Source organism: Leuresthes tenuis, unplaced genomic scaffold (assembly GCF_036924035.1).
Source record: "Leuresthes tenuis unplaced genomic scaffold, fLeuTen1.0.hap1 SCAF_23, whole genome shotgun sequence".
NCBI classification, from domain to species: domain Eukaryota; kingdom Metazoa; phylum Chordata; class Actinopteri; order Atheriniformes; family Atherinopsidae; genus Leuresthes; species Leuresthes tenuis.
The window spans coordinates 18612618-18632804 of record NW_027325377.1 but is presented as its reverse complement, the minus strand read 5'-3'; the positions used below and the strand labels follow the sequence as shown (position 1 = coordinate 18632804).

The 20187-nt window shown below is 41.7% G+C and overlaps 1 protein-coding gene across 1 annotated transcript in view; it reads left to right on the top strand.

Annotated features, from left to right (window-relative positions):
- Positions 1-18610, top strand: part of snd1 (staphylococcal nuclease and tudor domain containing 1) — a 152593-nt gene extending 133983 nt beyond the window's left edge. The window contains exons 21-24 of the mRNA XM_072377184.1: positions 974-1087; positions 4536-4739; positions 15998-16042; positions 17621-18610. Coding sequence (XP_072233285.1) covers positions 974-1087; positions 4536-4739; positions 15998-16042; positions 17621-17686 — 429 coding nt within the window. The 3' untranslated portion in view covers positions 17687-18610. The remainder of the gene's footprint in view (positions 1-973; positions 1088-4535; positions 4740-15997; positions 16043-17620) is intronic.
- The last annotated feature ends 1577 nt before the right edge of the window (positions 18611-20187 follow it).

Here is a 20187-nt window from a genome sequence, read left to right as displayed (position 1 = left end):
ATTAACCTAAGAGATGAGGGGATCATTAAAAAGAACTTCCAACTTCTAACAGCTGTATTTGTCTGACTGTGTGTCAGTGTACCCTGTGATGATCAGTAATTAGCCTGTGGTCACAGTGGCTTAGAACTGTCAGGATGTTCCAATGTCTCATAAAAAGGGAATTTAGTTTATAAAAAAGAAAAGAAAACAGTGTTTGTCTGCAGTTTGTTTACTTTCTGAAACAAGTCAAATACCAGAGCTGAACTTGGAATTAGCATGAATTCAAACAGACGAGACTACTGTGGGATTGAATGTCCTAAAACAAATGACGCATCAGTGTCATTGCAAAGCTAATGAATTCCTTTTGTGATGCTAAAATCTCTGAGTTTCTGTCTATCATGCATACTTTAAACCATTGAATTTGAATAAACAATGGGGTTATCTTAATGTCTTACTCATTTTGATGAGTCTGGCAGCTGTCAGCTTGACATCTTTTGTCATATTTACTCTTAGCTAGTAGCTGAAGCAGAGAATCTTTATTATCCCCCTCTTGCACAGCTGTTTTGTCTGAAATGGACTCCTGTCGGCAACCTTCTTTACTAATTTCTGTTTTTACGCATCTGTGACAGCCATGGCCAGAGGCACTCCACTTTCAGGTTGTCTCTGACATTCTCCAGAACATGATGTACCTGGAAAGGAAAGCATTGGGCGAATTTCTCCACTGTTAGCAAATACTGTGGCATTTACCGAAGAATAAAATGATTTTTTTTTTTTTTTTAGCCATAAGTCACAAGTTCATGCCTTTCTAACAGCATCATTCACACAGATATGTCTAAATGGAAAAAGAAAGAACTTAAGAGGTTTTGCTGTTACAGCATTTAGAATTGGAAATGAACAGAAGCTGGAATAAAAACACTATTTATGTTTGGACCAACAGCTATGAGAACTGCCCTATGTTGGGTCTTAACTTTGTCCTTCTCTTGTCCTCTTTCAGAGAGAAGTTGTGTCATCCACCCGTCTGGCTGCAATACCTCCTGCCTTCAGCACCAGGACTCTGCCAGCACAGGCCACCGAATATGCCTTCGCCTACATCCTCATCCCACAGGATGTAAGAGCACACACGCAAGAGTAGAGATGTGTCGTAGCTGAAAGCTTCAAAATGAACTCGGATATCAGCTTCAGCAGTCTCATTTTCTGCCAGCTTTTGAAAGTTGACTTTCCTGGCAAGACATGAGAACTATTTGAGTTGCACCGCACAGGGTGATAAGTCTGTAAAAGACAGGGCTGAGTTTTCATTCCAGGCAAGTTTTGGGGAAAATGATGCTCATACAAATTAGATGTGGTTCATGCAAAGAGAACATTGACGAGTCATTGATTTTAATGTTGGCAGAAAATTTGAGAATAGTTACTTTACTCTGAGAGACATTGTTTTATTATCAATTTTGATTTAAAAAACATTCAAAAGCCAACTTATTATTCAGTATCCTAACACCTGCAAACATCTTTTCTACTCATGTGCGCCTAATTTGCATAGCAACTTTAACAAAGGCCTGGACTTCAAGGCAGGTTCAACTAATAATGGAGATCTTGCTAAGTGGTACTAAGATGCTGATATCAAGTTTTCCAACTCTGGATATGTTCACTCTCATTTAAAACAGATGGAGCAGCACAGCAGCTGCTGCCAAAGCAGGAGGGGAAACTGACAAAAACAAGTTGACATTGTGACATTTTTAGTTGTCTGATGAACACTTTATAAAAGTCGTGTGGGCATTAGTCGATGCAATTTTGATGCATAATGTGTGAGGAAAACGGTCCGGAAATCTTTCATCTTACAACGATGATTCTGATTAATGAAGTCATAAATGTTACGTCCAAATCTTTTGACGTTGAAAGTCGAAAGGAACAAGCTTTAGAGCAATTAACCCCTGTTTTAGGGTACATAAACCTTCCCTTTGGCTGACATATCTTTAGTAAAAATGCTTCAGAGTACAACGTAGCCAACTGTTAACGCACCAACGGCCGTTTTATTTTTTCATTTTCTATAAGAAGGGATTAGTCAGGAGGCGGTGCTTTTACATAAGCTGATCTCTTTTCTCCAAACCTAACCTGCTCCCGGGAAGTTTAGGTCTCCAAAATCAATTTATTTAGTCATGCAATCTGGTAAGAATTGAACCAGCTTCATGGAACTGAAAATCCAGAGTGGAACCTGTAGTTCATAGTACTACAGGTACTTATAGTGCAAAAACTGCATTAAATTTTTATTATCTTCCACATTTTTTAATCACCAACATCAGATGAGAATGTACGCCGGTTTGTAGTGATCAGCTGTGACTCAGTATATGCTTTTTTTAAATGAATTACTAAGCATTACGACTTTTGAAAATAAAATTCTAATTTTAGATTTTATCTTCACCCCCCCCTCTTGGAGGGAAAAAAAAAATGTGTGCAATCGCAAGCTGGTATTCCTGAGAGATGCTTGCTGTCACCTGTCTCTTGAGTTGGTAAGAAAGTGGCCCATCTGCTGGTGCTACCCAGGGGACACAGACATCACCCTCATGTTACAGCTCCCATATACACAAACACAAAAAGCTAAACCTCATGTTTGAAGCTGACATGCACCTTACACCTCCCCTGCTCACTCTCTCTGTCACTGTGCATCTGTTCTTTCCGTTTCTCTTGGTTTTCCTTTCATGTGTGCTTGCTGTCTGCCACACTGACAGCATGGTGCCCCACGTGAACTGAACCTTTGCCAGATAGGTTGCTGCCTTTGTCTCGCAGCCTGCCACCTGATGCCCTGCACGAGGCGTCTTGTCTTCACTAGTCATAATTGGTCTCGTAGTCAGTTTTAGAAAAGTTCTTTTTTGTTAATATAAAAAGTCTGTCAGTGGGATGAAATTGATACTCTATCCCACTGCTTCTTCATCAAATATTCAGCACAGTGACAATATCTTCAAAAGGTGTCAGCATCATGGCACATTCCTACTGTTCTGCAAGGAAAAAGCTCTCACCTGAGATTGTATCAAAGTATTTGCATCCATCCCAACTCGCTGCAGCATCTATTTCTAAGTGCAACTGCTGCCACATTTTAGCTGTATTTAATCAGGCTTTATTATGGCTGTCATCAACAGCCACATGCCCTCACTCAGAACACCCCAATATTTCTTTATTATGACTTTTCAGCTAATTAAATAGAGTGATATTTACCATCAGTGCCAGACAGGCACAAGTCCATTCAAAATAGTTGCTCTGTAAAAGCAGAGGCTCATACTTGGATTACTAACTTCCTCTGCTTATATTGCATTACCATCTTAACATTTTCTCATTACAGACATGGTCAAATCCACTGGTGACTAGATGTGACTTTAAAAAGAAAACATGGCAAATTGAATGTTGCCAAACACTTCTGGAAAACACCCTCAGTCACTACACATCTTCCATGTTGTTCAGATCTGGAATGATTTAGAAGCACATTCATCAGACATTTAATGTTGGCAGCTTTAATACAAACGTGCTTTCTGAGAGACGAAATGCAACATTAATGCTTCTGACAAGTTCGTCTTGTAGTCAGTGATGATGACAGTAAAGAATTTGAAGAAGATGTCTGGTATCGGCACAGAATCTTAAAGTGCAGATGAAAAAACTATTTCCCATTTCTTTCATAGTGGTCTGTTCTTCGCACACTGTGGGTGAGAGTGGGGCTCTGACAGCCTTTCATTCATTTTGTATAGTTTTTTTTCATGATTGCTATCATAGTTCTCTTTCACAGAAGAGTCTCTCTCCATTTCTTCCCCCTCTCTCTTGCCCTGAGCTCCCCTGCAGCACCTTTGCCAAGTTGACCGGAGGGGGCGCAGGGGACAAAAAAGACCCTTAGTTTTGTGCCTTGAACAAGCTTTCCTGCCCACGTTTGCGCGCACACACCAGACGCGCACATGACCAAGGGCGGCTAGCTGGAAGGGGGTTGCCATGGAGACAAGACCAGGGCGAGAAAGAAGGGAAGCAAAGAGATAGATGGTGCTGGTGAGGGATGGACTATGGCCAGGAACTGTTTTTTTTTGTTTTCTCGCCTTTGAAGATGCAGCTCCTTTATTTGTCTCGTTTCACCTGCTGACTGCTGAAGGATTTGGGGTCAAGATAGTATTGCAACTCCTACACTGTCCTCTCCACCATATGTTCAATCAAACGGTGGCCTTTCACATTGTAGAAGGTTAGGAATAAGAGAGGGTGAGGCAGCTATCTGAGGAAGACGGCTACAGAATGAGCTGGAGGTTAGTTAAGAGCAAGCACTCTTGACAGTTCTCTGGAAGTGGCTGAACTGATGATCGATTTCCTTTACGACTGACTGATGACTGAGTGATTTGACTGTGTTCATGCTGACCAAAAATGTGACAAAAACATGTTTCAATCAGCCTCTGCATTTCAGCTCGTTGTATGTGAGCCAATTTATAATTTTCATTTATTTTCTGGTCTTTTATTGTCTCCATCACCAAAATCTTCATTTAAATCACAAATCCTTTCACACCTTCCTGACCCTCGGTTTCCTCCTCTTGCCTCTTTAGGAAGATGCCCGGGCGGATGTGGTGGACTGTGTGGTGCGTGACATTCAGAACAGCCAGTGCCTGTTGAATGTGGAGTATTCGGGTGCCACCTGCCAACACGTCACAATACAGTTTGGAGACACCAAGGATGATGTTGGCCTTGGCTTGGTCAAAGAAGGTTTGGTCATGGTGGACGTACGCAAGGAGAAGCACCTGCAGAAGATGGTAAGTGAAGGGATTGGATGGATAAATTGTAGAAAACAGTAAGCGATTCCCTCTTTGTACTTGGGGTGGGATGTGAAACGGTTTCACTTCTGGATGTATTTAAAGAAAGCGACTGCCTTCCCAACAACGATAAATCACAGAGTGGCTGAAATGCATTGCACGGATCAATGTCCGTTCTCACTTTTCTCAAAAGGCAATAGTGTAAGTCTGCTGATCAATTTGTAGGAGGTCCGAAATGATTCGCACTCTGATCTGTGGATGCCCCCCTTGTGCATTATTGAAAGGAAACTCTGGGACGGCCAGCAGGGAAAGCTCGATGCCCAGATAGATGAACCATTTTATTCCACCTCTTCCAGTCAGTTGTCATCCCTTTCAGTTTCTATTATTTGCTGACATGTTATTAGATTCTAATTAGATTTGACCTGGTGGAGCTACTTGCATTTATTTAGGTCTACATATGGAGGCTCAATTTTAAGCTGGTCTGATGCTTTTTAAGAAATCTGATGGCCATTTATTTGAGCTGGTTTGTACACAGAGAGTTTCTATGAAATATAGAGAGGACAAGGGCAAAGAAGAGCAGGAGATACTGGCTACAATGAACCCATTTCTCTGCTGTTGGAGCCGCATCTGTCTGGGAAAAGGTGCTTATCACTACAAATACAATGGTGCAGCGTCCAGTGTTTTTATATTTTAATAGTGAAACTAGCCACTTCAGCACAACCCAGAAGGTACCATTTGAAAGGTTTCTCATCATTTAGTTGCAGTAACTGAGAAAGTGCAAACATGAAAGCCTCCTGTACTCCACCTCTTAAAATTTCAGCCTCTTTCCTCTGCACTCACTCACTCACTTTCTTTTTAGAACAACTCACCTGCCACAACATTTCGATCAAGCAAGACTTCCATTGCCATCTTTTTCAAAATGTTTTCGGACCCCTCTGAGTACAGTTTACATATACAAACACTTTCCCAATGATGTCAAACAGCAGTTTTTTAGGGTCATTCTATTTTTGTGCCCATCACTGTTTGTTTACACCTTGATAAAAAAGAAAAGACTCGACCCAGGTGGAAAAGTTCTTAGTCTGTATACCACCTACTGCTTTCCATCAGCTCAGTAATTGCCATAGCAGAACCTCTCATTTCCATCTCAGTTTATAATCTATGGTTTTTTCTTTTTAATGCATGTAAACTGGTATTACACAAAATACATGTAGGAATACATATAATTGGCCCGCAAGCTCTAATATCTCTACTCACTTCTCAATCCACAGTCACACATAATATACATTTAAACACCTCTACAATTTGCCTCAGACGGTGGCCATTTTGTCATACCGTGAAAGCATTGCTCATTTACTTTTCTCTCATTATGCTAATTTGTCCGGCAGACTCAAAGCTGCTCTGTGCCTGAAAGATAAAAGAAAAATGGAGAATGCTTATTCTTGCTGCAATTACTGCTTCTGCCCAGCCCCCATTATTAGTCTGTCTTTTATTTGTAAAAAAAAATGGCATTTTCAAAGGAGCACAGAAATGTGTTCAGAATGCAGCTGTTCAGAAATATAATAACCCTGTGCATGAATCTAAATTAGAAGACACACTTGTCAGTGAAGTCTTTCAAATAATTTACTTGCTCACAAATGGAATGTATTTACTCGCTCACTTCCCGCCTCGCAGTCAGTCAATAAAAGACCATGCATCATTGTGTGAGAGCTTTGACCTCTGACCTCCAGAGTAGCCAGTGACCGTAATGCAGTCTCTGGATAATGGACCCCACAGACATAGGACAGTGATTAAAACCTCCAAGCCATTCGCCTAATAGGCTTATAGACTGCACAGATTTAGGTTTTGTTGGATCAAATGGTTTCTGTTTAGTATGCAACAGCTGTGCCCCCCCCCCCCTTACTGGCTACAGATGGATATTTTGATCTAGAGAAAGCTTAACAAGCAGCAGTGTTGCCAAAGTGCTTACAAGTGTGTGCTCGAGTTTTTCTTGTTAATAATTCTGCTCTTCAAGTCTGCTTCCAAGCTCAAAGCCATCGCTAAGATCTTCCACATTTCCTGTTTGGAAAACCGAGCTCAAGCGTCATCGCATACTTCTCATACCTCTAAATGGAGGGTAAATGGGCTTCTTTGGGCTTTTTGATAGACTTTTGATAGACCTCTGCTGTAAAAGGGTGCAGTTAAAGATAAGAGATCTGTCACAATTAATCAAATTTTCTGAAGTTTCTCTCTTGCTTTACTGACCTCGGAGCCATCATTAGGGAAGTTAAGATTTTTTGGAGTTTTTTTGAGTTATTAAATAATTAGTTATCAAGTCACTGTTGATAAACTTTCTTCGATTAAAATCTGCTACTTTGGAGAATAGCTGCTTCAGAGATCTGTTTGTTTTCCCGTGGTGTCATTTATTTGCAAGGTGCATTCTGGCTTCGAGATTTATGAGAACTTCAACACCTGCTCAACAGAAAGTGTTGTCGTGCTGGAGCAACAGCCAAAAAATGTTTTAAGATACAACCTTTTGTTGCCCTCTGGATCACTGCCTCATTCTTCACCTCTTTTATTGAAAGCCTTTGATAGCATAGCATGCAAACTTTCTTACTTTTCATCCTGAGCTCTTTCACTCCTCTCCCCCTTCTCACTCATCCAATCATCCCCCTTGTAAAAATGACTTTTGTCCTTCCTATCTGTTCCATTTTGCCTCTGCTCTTTATTCATTATCCATTCCTGGGGATTGGAACATGGTCACTGTAATCTGTACTCTAGTGCTAAAGCATTATATAACAGATGGACTGTAATGTTCATTGGCACTTCAGCAACCATTAATAGTCAGTCATAAGTGCACTGAAGGTTAACACCAGACTTTGAGGGTGGCATTGTCCCAAGAGAGTGAAAGCAGAGAGATGTTAATCCATTTGGGGTTTATTTCTTTTTCAAGTGCCTTTCCACCTTAAGCTGTACTTCTGTAGATACTCACAAAGCACACCAATAATGCCACACGTTGTTTCGGCTCTTTCATGCTTTACGGTGCAGCTGCTTCAATGAATATCAGATGCCTGCTAAAGTAGCTTAATGGCACAAAGACAAATTATGATCAATATAATGTACAGATCACACACTGAATGCATTTCACCGTGCTTATGGTGTTCATGCAGAGTGAATCAACAATGACAGATTTAATGTGACTGTATGAAGACTAATCTGTCCTACATCAGCCATATGCTGTATAGTCCTTTTGCATGTGTTTTATGTGAGATTTGGATAATCACTGAAGTGATATCATTAGATAATCACCCAAACGTCATCGGAATCATAAGGGATATGTTGTATGCATTGAATGCTGGTCCATTGTTGACGATTAACCGCTCACGCTTGTGTCATTAGTTGCGTGGAACCATATTTTACATCACTGTTTCTCTGCTCTAGCGCTTTATCACTATTTGGGCATTTTAAATTCTAATCTAGCTTTTGAATATCGTTGCTTCCGTTTGTGTAACAAAGAAGAGTGTGAGAGTTTTTTTTTTTTATTTGATTGGTCCCTAAGGCACTGTGCTGTTGTTCTCTGTGGACTGCGACTGGTACATGTGATCAACATGTTGATGCCGTAAAAGAGCTGTTAGCAAAGCCCAGCAGCTCAGTAATAGTTGCCTCAGGCAGCCAAATTTAGAACAGTGTCCACCATGTAATTTGGTCTGATTTGCAACAATAGCAACTGCTGTTCTTGTGTTGGGAGAGAAAATCTGACACATTTAGTTGAATCAGCTTAGATTTTTCTGAAGAGGGGAATAGATGCAGAAACAAAAAAAGGTATCAAGAAAGGGAGTTCGTATTTGAACAATTATCACTCCGTTAATAAGCTGTTGAAGTGAGACACTGTTGATAACTTTGGCAAATAAAAGACGATAATTGAATATTTGCCCTCCTGACTTCTCTTCACAAACGTCACGTGTCGTTCCCCTCTCTGGTTCCAGTCTATCTCACACTGACATGAGGCTTTCTTCCTACCTAAGGCACAGTGGATAGACTACACCATCCTTAAATGGTCTGGCACCATCAACTCTCTTCTCTTCTCCTAAAATGGCAACATGCCCCACTGGCTCACAGATTCTCACGAACACACTTCCTTCTCTTCCTTTATCCCTCTTAATGTCTTTCTCCACACAGTTTTTACATTCAGATTTCAGTTCCATGACATCTCTGAAGTCTTTCCTATTATGTCCTATCGCTCTCATCTTTCCATTGCTCTCCTCTTCACCTCTTCTTTATTTGCCCGCTCTTGTATTTTCCATTACTCCTATTTCTGTCTTGGACATATCACTTCCTCTCTTCACTTTTATCTCCACTCAAAACTTTATGTATCATTTTTTTTCTTTTCACCTTTGGTATTCATCTTATCCATACCAAGCTACGGCATGTCTATTAGACAGGAGTGAGGAGGCTGCTTGTTTGGCTTTGGGAAGAGCTAATTTGCATTTTCTTTCAGTCTTATGTCATGATGAGGTATTAAAGTGGAGAGCTGCTCAGATCAGACCTGGCACTGGCCCCATAATGAGCTGTGATTTAAAATGCAGTAATATGTGATTATTTGCATTTTGCAGCAGCTGATTCTGTCCTGTGAAGGCACCCTGTGGTATTTGTAATGCTGCTTTTATCATTTCAAATGACTGTTAAGAATAGCAAGATATGCTGTCTGTGTTCCTGCGAGCAAATGTGAAAAACAAATAGGCACCAAGCTGAACCGAATTACAGGTACATATTACAGAAATATGTTTCAGCCCGACTGGATACACAGTAACTGCCTGCAGCAGCTATTTTTGACCAGCACACAGAAACTTGTACCCAGACCTGATATTTCTTTGTCCAAGATGTAATGAGTCTGTCATGGCAGCTCAAGTGGAAGATAGCTATGTGGTTAGCAGACCTATCTGTTGCGCTCGGCTGCTTTTCATTGTGTTTTCTGTCAGCAGCTGCCAGCAACATGACTGATTCAAACTGTGGCAGGCCACTTGGTGCTAACCCACTAGTTCATTCACCCCACCTGACTGACACTGGTGCGAGCCCACAAAGTTCATTAGCACTACAAGCTAATGATCTTCAGTTTGCTAATCAGAAGTCAATTACAGACACGGATGTGTCTGTCACTTCTTTGCCACGCTGTTATCAATCAACAGCATCCAAGTCTGCAGTATCGACCCAGGCCTAGCTTCCAATATGTTCCCTCCTGACAGGATTAAGATGTGGCATAAACTATAAACGTATCAAATTTTTATGAACACATGTGCAAGATCTTTTATTTAAATGTTGTGCGAGTGTGTCAGCAGAAGGCAGACCGTGGGGAAAACAGCTGTGAGGTAGCCTGCTAAGATTAAGAGCTGGAGACGAGTCCTGGAATCTTTAATTACCCAGGAACTCCCTTGGGAAATATAGTTTTCTTTTTTCTTTTCATCCTCTTTCCATGTATTGTTGCTGTATTCACTATTCGCAGCCAGGCCCTGCTTTTCATGTATGAATGTTGAGCAGCTCACTTTGAAGTTATGAAAAGCTTTGAGAGGTCAGCGGAGACTCCTCTAAGTGCTGCCTCACATGAGACGTGATGCAAATTTTTGTCATTTATGCGTCTTTTTTACAAACTGCCTCATGTGGTTCTCTTCAAGCCCTAAGTTAGAGACCCATGTGCAGTTAATAGCACAGCAGGGTAATTGTCTTAATGGAGTTTGAGTGTAGATGGAGATGAAGCTATAGCTAGATATGGGGAATCCATACAGGAAATCCGCGAGGGCTCACACACACAGGAGGCCTCCAGGGACAGCTTGTTCCATTTATCAAACCACGACTGTTCTGTTCTGTCTACCCACTGTACAGAGGTCTGTACCAGTGGACTTCATCCATTGTCCACATATGAATACCACACTGTTAACACAGCTTTGGACACTGATGATGTGCATAATGGGAATGCTGTTGGGCTTGTACTACACACAGCAGCAAACTGCAGCCTGGTGGATAAATGGCTCTTTCTGTAGCATTGCTGTTGTTGCTCGTTAGCTGTCCCCAGCCACAGAAGACACCAGACAGACCAAGTCAAAGACAAGTAACCATCTCTGCTGTAAATTTGACACAAAACAAAAGCAGTGGGTTGGAGTTCATGCGACTGAATAGAGCTGAGATTCTGCAATCAGGTGCACATTGCCTCCTCCCTATCTGAAAGTTAATGGCTTGAAGCCTTATCTGGAATACCAATTAACTGATTTTCAAGTTGTTGCCTTCATTTTTTTTTTAGACTACCAGGAGCTCCCTCCCTATTAAACAAAAAAAAAAAAAGAAGAAGAAGAAATGAAAAAATTAAACACGAAACACACCCACCCCACACACACAGCCCCACTGAGCTCCATGGCTGTGTGACACCATGACCGCTCCCCACCAATGGCTCAATACCTCATTTACACGTAGAGATGGGGCCTTTAATGGACATTTTCTGCTCCCCCATTATTGACTGCACACACATCCGCATACATGCAAACATGCACAGGCATTTGCCTCCCCTGCTGCCACTGCTCTGAGGGGCCTTTTGACATGTCCTAGCGACATGCACCACTTCACAAATGCCATTCCATCCTTTGCAGATGTATACACACACACACACACATATGCAGGCACACCATCACCCCTCCCACACACCCACAGGGGAAAAGAGGACAGGAGGCACTGAATTGTTCAAACTTGTATTATTTCCTCACTGCAGAAGAGTAAAACTCTCTTCTGAAACTAAGTTTTCAGAAACTAAGTGTGGAATATGTATTAGTACGATGTATAGTATGCAGATGAGACTTGTTTTGTTTCCGGTGCCTCTGGGGACACACTGGAGAGTGTAGCTGTTGGTGCTTACATTGTATTTGCGTGTGTTCTACATAAGTGTGACCTCCATACTCTATGAATCCATGCTGGTGGGCTTGTCATGTTAGTTCCCACCAAAGCGTCTGATCTCCTCCGACAGCCATGCTGAGGGGGACCAGTAAGCAACAGGACAGTTTGCCTCAGATGAGGGCAATGACATTCGTACACATGTGTATGCAAGCCTTGTGTTTCATTTGAAAAAATACATGGTTTTTGAGGAGAATTTTGTATAAAACTATTTTTAGTCTGACTTTTCTTTTCTTTTCTTTTCTTTTTTTTTCTTCCTGCCTCTATACAAAATTGATGTTCTACAAAAAGAACTCTGGCATTTTTTAAAGTTTCCTTCCACCCTGGACAGCTCAGGAAAAATGAGAGCGGCAGCCAATGGCAGTGCGAGGCTCTTAAAGCAGCGAAAAGTCATCAAAATACTTTCCACACATTTTAGGAATTCTTGTAAATTCCTTTTTTAATACAGGCATTCTTTTGATTTAATGTAAACACAACTGAAGCTACTCAATGTCAGTCTTTCCACCTGCCCTCTGGAATTTCCTTATCACTTTCACACGAGACGAGCGTTCAAGGATCCTCTGTGGATTGTTACGATGCTTATAAGGCAAACCCTGCTCTCCCATTTGTGCAATGACAAGTCTGAAGAGACTTCCCCAAAAGCATGGTCTCCTCTCAGCTCACCATGCAGTATTCATGCAGAGGCATGTTGAACGAGAGATGTCTCTTAGGACAATCCACAGCTCATCCAAGTACACTCAAGTTAAAACAGTGTGAGCTGCAGACATAAAAGCCGTTCTGTTCCAGCAGACGCTCAGATGATGAAGTGTGTTGTGCAGCGTTTTCTCCTTTCACTGGAGTCACAGGGAGACTGAGATTGCAGGCAGGGGGGAAGTAAAACAAGATATAAAAAGGATGGCTGGAGCAGCATGAAAGAAAATGGGGCAAAGCAGAGAGATTGTGAGTTTTTGTTTGTTTTTCCCTCGAGTGGGATGGTTGCAGTTTGCTTGTTAAGGAGATGGTGTGTCTTGATTGTCATTGCTGTTAATGAGAAACCTTGAAAGAATAGCTTCGGTGGTTTTTAAGTCACCTGACATTTCATGTCATCAGAAAGAATTCGGGGTACAAACCAGGCTCTGAAACGCCTATGATTTGCTTGCTTTTCATACGCGCTTCGTCCAAAAATCTGTTTCATTCACTCAACTGTGAAATCAAGAGAAAGCAGCTCACACCCAATGTGTCAAAAAAGTGCCACGTTAGTCCTTGCTCACCTCCATCACTCTCGCACCACGTTTCCCAGAACACCACCTGGACATGGCACCGCAGCCAGCGCCAGTCAGACTAACGGACAAGTGCCAAACCGCCAGATCCATGTAGATCCACACCACCTGTCGTTCAGCTTACAGAAAGCATCACACTTGCACCCACCGAGGCTTTCTCCAGTTTTCTGCATACAGTAAAACTGACTCGCGGTGTTCTTGTACTCACTTGAACGTGTAGTTGTTTGTTAGAAATGAAGCCGTATGGTTAATCGTACACAATCATGGACGTAAATGCATTATGCCGAGCTGTATTTTCTGGTGCCAGTGTCCATGGCCACTGCTCACCATAATGACATCTGTCTGGCATATGGGAGCCCTGTTGGGTCATCCAGACAAGCTCACCGTCACCAGCTGCCCTGTGACTCAAACCCCCCCCAATCACTACATATTCTTTTATTTATTTAGCTGTTCCTTATCCTCTACACTTTTCTTCATCTGGAGCCTCATCAGGTTTAAGCCTCTTATTATTAACGTCTACTTTGCTGGAACATCACCTCTATTTAAACACAATCCTGTATCATACCTCTCCATCCTCACTTTGTATATATATTACAGTTTTTCTTTTTTTTATTAATGAGAGACATTCCTTGTCTTTGCCTCGCCAGATGAGTTTCGCTTCTGTTGGTGTCATAAATGAGCCCTTATGCTTCCCTACTGGAGCCAATAGAGGAACTGTGAAAAGGAATCCGGATGCGTGGCGCTGTTTAAAACTCGAAGTCAGTCGTTATCAGGGTTAAGCTGATTGTGCTGTTGTGTTCATTTATCGAAAGTGTGGAAAACCGTGAAAGATGAGGGCGAGCCGGGGAAGGCACCCTCCCGACCAGAGTACAAAGAGGCTCACCGTGATCATTTCAAAATGGCAGCATTTCATCTGTGCACATTGTACTGTAGTGCTCTTGACTTTGCATCTGTCACATAATCATTTCCATTTACACCCAGTCTTATTGGAATGTATTTCCTGTAAAGTTGAGCTTTTCCTGGTTTGTCATTTTCCTCACAAATGTAACCTTTTGTGTTGAAATATTGGTGATTCCATGTCGGCAGATGTGAGAACCTCTTCTGCATCATTTCAAACCAACCCTTATCTTTCCAAGCGCTGCGCTTGGTAAAGACAGCTAAAACCGCTGTGGGCACTGACAGCTCCTCCTCCAAAGCCCAAATGCAATCACTGGCTTTTTGTGTCTGTGAAATATCGTCCACTGGTCCTCCATATGGTGACATCTGCCTGATGGGACTAAGATGCCATATCCCAACCCCTTCCAAAAAAAAACCCAACTCATCTCTAGTCGGCTTTGATGGATGCCTAGTGCAGTCACAGCATTTTCCCAAGTCGCACACTCACATGTGCTTATACAGAGTCTCTGTTCATTCCAGCTGTAGGTTTGTTATGTTGGCTGTGCCATGTGCAGCGTAGCTATCAAATCAACCCCTGTGCACAAGCTAGCTAAGCAATTAAACTCCAGAGCCCCATCCACACTCGACTGCTTTAACATCTGGCACGCTTGTTCTAGTGTGTGTGCCTCTGAGTGTGAACGCCAGCTCATCTGCTACTATAATCAGTGACAAAACAGTGTACAATTGAATCTATCATGTGAATACAATGACTATTCCTCACTACATGTAAACTTGCTGCAATCTCATTTCCTCTCACTGGCATACGAAAGTCTGTTGCTAATTCAAGAAAGATGACCAGAACTTTACTGAAATGACGTTGGTCCGCTCGGGCTGAACGCTGTATGTGTGTGTGTGTGTGTGCGTGTGTGTTAATAAACCTTATTCTTCAGTTGGTCTGAAATGAATGATGGAGGGCAACTCCACACAGAGGGTCTAAAAGTCTCCTCTCCGAGGTCCGTACATCATCCACTTTCACTGTAAGCAAACTCTGCCTCTCTGTCCTCCATTGGCCACCCCACCCCCTGCGCTATGATTCATCATTGCTTCGTTCAATGAGGCTAAATGGCTGTTCTAGCTGAAGCAGTCAATATGCTCAACACTGCACACTGGCCTCTTCCTCTCTCTCCCTTCGTCTCTGCATTCACACTGCAGATGATGCTCCCCCCCGAGTGGCGTCACACCAACCCAAGCAATTATTAAACGGACTATTGTCCCTCAATCGGTAATAGCCTTTTGATTAACTACCAGAACATGATAGGTTTGGGTCATTGACAGAAAAATCAGTGAGTAGAAATAAACTTGTCACAAAAGACCGTCTCCAGTCATCCACATCTGAATTAATTTACCTTTTAACTTGTCAGAAATACGGTGTTTGAGACTACAAGTATTAAATATAAGGTGATGCCGGACTGTGGTGCAAGTAGAAAACCAGCAAACTGATTCCATGTGGTTGGCCATATAAAGGTGGAAGTAATATCCCTTTTATTGAAGGCAGAAAGCATGAATATTTCTAATAATGAGTTATTCTCTGACATCATGTCCCAGCACCAAACGGTAGAATAAATCTCAGTCTCTATACAAAACGCGAATAGGACTTGGGGTTTACCCCCTTTTAGCTTGTGGCTCCTTTTTGGCATCTTGCGACTTCAGTTGAGTATAAATTGCTGCTACAAACCTTTGAGTTGTTGGCCCGTGGCTTGCAGGCACAAGGAATTGAAGGCGCCTCTCATCTTGAGTGACTTTCTGCTGTTGCATAAACCGTAAAGTGATGTTCTGCATGCAGCTGATAAAGAGACAACCCCAAATGATGATCCATAATGTGACGTCAGAGGTTCGGTTATGCTTGGTTTGTGCGTACCACATGCCCCGCAGTGATATAACCACTGTGCTATCTTGATCCAGTTGATCTTCAGAGAACACTTTGTTCTTTTCAACCAGTGTTGCAGGGAGGGTGAGTAAGTGCCCTTCCTACAAAAAGTGAACTGTTTATAAAAAAAAAAAAAAAAAAACTTGTACATTTCCTGGTAAGCTTGAAAAGCAATGTCTCCAAGGGCAGAGCAAGTTGAAAGGATGTACTGATTCACTGTAATCCTTTAAGAATCTTGTGTGATGCAGTTATGTGATGTGTTGGTGATTAATCTCTTTCTGCCTTAGGTGACAGAGTACCTGAACAGTCAAGAATCCGCCAAGAGTGCCAGGGTAAGTAACCTTGTCCTCGCCACTACCTTTCAATTCCTGAACTTCTCCCAGACTTTGTTACCTCTGCCTTCAAATAATTATGGTTTGTCTACTTTTAACGGAATTTAATGACAAAAAGAAACCATTACAGTTCTTCTTTTCTATCAACTATCAAAGTGAAAGTGTCTTTCTTCTTAGCCGCTTTTCTTTCTCACGATGTCACACATTAAATTGGCAGTCACCTCTGTCCAATATGGTGTGCTGCCCAGTCTGTCCAGGTCCATGCTGTGAAAATGTGGGTGGGGATGTGTTCAAAAAATATAAATTGGGGGTCGAGAGAACGGAAGAGAAAAGACTTGAGTGACTAGGTCCCATTCTACCAAGGGACTCCTATAAGTAACTGAGTAAAAACTACCAAAGAATGGAACAGAACATGAGAAATTCAACTCAAACTTATTAGTCACCCTGGTTAAATCTGTCATTCTTCTCTCTAATGAACATAAAAAGTAGATGACATTCATCAAGACGGTCTGTTAAATTGAATTCACAACAAAGTCTTTGGTGAGATGGAGGTTCTGGTTTAGCTGCAGATTACTGTTAAGACGGGAAAGCTAACTGTGATATTAGAAAGTTTTTGAGAGGTCTTAGCAGTCATAATTTCTATCTCGCTTCTGTTTTTCCCAGAGGGTGTTTAAACTTACTCACCAAGCAGCTTCTTTGATTGTTGAAGAGCAGAGGGGAGAATCAGCACTGAATCCCTTTTTAACCTAAGCTGAGTCTAAAACATAAAAAAAGAAAAGAAAATCTATATTTACTCATAATCAATGTTAAACAGCAAGACTCACATAGACTCAGACAGGAAACCACCAGGAGCTACAATAGAGACTGGGATCCTGTTTTATTTTAAACATGCAACAGAAAGGATTGTGGTTTCACATTCTAAAAGAATTCATACCTTCCTGTACTCTTTAATTTACCTGGTGGTTTTACAGGCTGCAACCACTATCAGAGGCCCTGCCATGTTTCCAGGATGTCAGGGAGGAGCAAGGGGGGAAAAAGGCAGCCGTGTGAGAAATGGGAAATGACTTCATTCATTGCATGCATCCTAATAACTAGCGCTAATTAGCACAGTTGCTAATTAGCTATGAATCACCACGTTAACAGCTGAGCGCACATGCTTCTGAGAGCCAGAAAAGAAACCTCCCACGCAGCCGCGCGCACACAAGGACGGGACCATTTCTGTAATATTTGAATATCCACTTTTCTCCAATCACGTTGCGGTTAAGGCGACATTAAGGGGACACGTGTGACGGTTTATGAGGCGATGCAGGAGTGTCAGTGTAATGGAACATGAGATATAATAGACTGGATGGTATCTGAAGTGTTGTGGGCCATCCTAATGCACAAAAGCCTCTTTCACATATCGCTTGTGCCTTATAGGCGAAAAAAGATGTCCTCGTTAACCCTCTGATGTTCCTTCTTGTAATTTACAAATGCCAAATTAACATGTAGTCCTCATTCGAATGAACCAGAAATTTCCCCGCATTACTGCTCGTTTCTGTCACCGGGATCATTAACTTTTCTTTTTCTCCCCATCAGCTCAACATCTGGCGCTACGGAGACTTCCGCGCAGATGACGCAGACGAGTTCGGTTACAGCCGTTAAAGAAAACAAAACCGACCATTCGATTAACACCATTCCAAAGACCAACATGGACGACAAGTGACGCATTGGAGAGAAGACTAACCTAAACGACAAGCATTGACTCACTCTTCCTTTTTGACATTTCATCCTTCCAGTCTGGCTTTTTCTTCAACTCGTTATTTTTTTTGACCCTCCTCCAGCGAGCTCCTAAGCTCCAAACGGAGCTTACTAGCAATCCTAAAAAAAAATCATTAAAACAAAAATCCCTTTCCATTCATCTGTTATTTCCTAATTGCCCACTACTCAAGCAACGAGCTCAAGCAACCTGCACTATTGCCAATCTGTGTTTTTTGCTATGTTACCCTCTCAGCAGACTTCCCGTGTGAATGATAATAATGATACTTAAGTACGTGTTTCAGCCAATCATGTTCTTCACGCTCTGAGGCTCAAGTTCATTCCCGCTTTCCTCTTTACTGGAACGGGCAGGATGTTTTGAGGGAGAACTCCATTTTCAGTAAGCAAATGCTTCCCTAATGAATTTCTTGTAAATGTGAGGATATGTTGAAAGGTGTAAATTGATTTTATTTTAGAATATAACTGTAGGTGAAGCCACACAGACACACAAAAAAAAGGGTGAGTTTATTTTTGTCTTCAATGTATATCTGTGTGATGACATTTGCAGATGTTTTTGTGGGGAGTGTTTTGTCGTTTATGCACTGTCACACTTTTTTGACCAGTTCATAAGGATGCCTTCCCGTGGCATTCTATCATCTCCTCTGTAAAGTTTACATTCTAATAATGGTAATGATCCTGTCTCTGGCAGTCTCTTCTCTTTCTGTCTCTTTATGCCATAGCAGATACAGTGTTTGAATTTGTTTCCACGTAATGGACCTTTGCATTCTATTAAAAATCTGCTGAATAAAAAAAAAAAAAAAAAGAAGCAAACTGAAAGGAATGTTCTTGTCCTTTTGTAATATCAAATTTAAAGACGGACCAGAGCAGAACAAGCTGATCAGTGAAGATAAAAGGGTTAAAATGACCTGTAAAACAAACGACTCTGAAAAAGGTCCTTCACTAACAGCTTGGCATTTTAGAAATGATAAATTAGGAATGTTTCAAAGCTTAAGTTCGGCCACATTTCAACCAAGGTTTGTTGTTGCACTTATCTGCTGCTAAATGATGGTTGGAAATGGAATATTTTCTGAGTGCATGTTTGAAATGTTTTCTGTGATCTCGCTACCAGAAAGCAAAACATGATGTCTAAAAGAAGTTTCTTCAAGTACCGTTCACTGGTTGTTGTTTCTAAGGTAAATTGGACTTAACTTAACTTTTTATTTTTGCTTATACTGTTTAATAGTAAGTCTTCGCACCCTGTATGGAGAACAGAAAAAAGTAAAGCCATCCATTCTAGCCTTTGAGAGATATATGCTTCTACCGTGAAGCATATAACTGCTTTCATGCTTTGTCAAATCTGACAAAGTACATTTAGAACTTGTTTCCTGAAACCATTTCCACCTAGTGAGACACAACGGTACATCCATGATGGAATACAACAGCTCTGATTTTTAATTAGTCTGACACATCAAGGTCAACCTGATGAAACATGTCTACACAATATAGCGACTCCATGACTCGAATTATTGTTGACTTGAATGAGGCAGATACTCATTTATATTGGAGATCTATGGTGGTTGTTTTCAACGGCAATGAACATCCGTCAGTTTAAGCGTGCTGTGACTGACAGCTCGTGTGTGTGATGTAGCCGCAGTGACTAAACTGATGAAACGAGCCAGAGCGGCTCGGGACTGCTTCCGAACAAACTCTTTAAACTGTATTTATCCCGTAATGGCAAGTCTCAAGCGGAGGGTGCCCACATTAGCATCACCAGGCGAATCACCGCGTTATTTACGGCGTCGTATAAAGCCCAGCCGCTCCTGCTGAAGCAGCACGATAAAGATGCTCATCGTTGCTAGATGCAGCGCTCGAACAACCAAAACAGAACTAGTGCAGCCATGCCTAAAAGTAATATGAAAGATTTTATTGAAAGGGACATTTTTTGAAAAAGAAAATACTCTCTGTGCTTGAGAGCATATATTCAGGGTCACTAAAACCCCCAAAAAACAAACTCACAAGCCTGGCTGGCACTTGTTGTTGTGAGCAATCTATGATACGCCAAGGCCTTCAGTGCAACCATCCCATAATTATAATGGTCTTGAATAACTCTACTATGACACAGGGAATACATTACTTTTATCATATGTTACCACATGGTGAGTATGACTCGTAAAATCCATTAAACTTAGTAAAGATACCCGTCATGTGAACACAAAGGTGCCACAAAGCCTTTCCCTGACTGAGACAGGCCTGCTAAGTTTGGAGCAGGCCGACATTTGTCCCAAAATGTCTTGAAACATCCTTCCAGAGAACAGGAGCTGCTGTAGTCTGTTCATGGAGGTATTTTGACAAAAGCATGTCACAGACTTTTCATTAAGACCTCAGAAAAATTGTGTCAACTTGTGGAA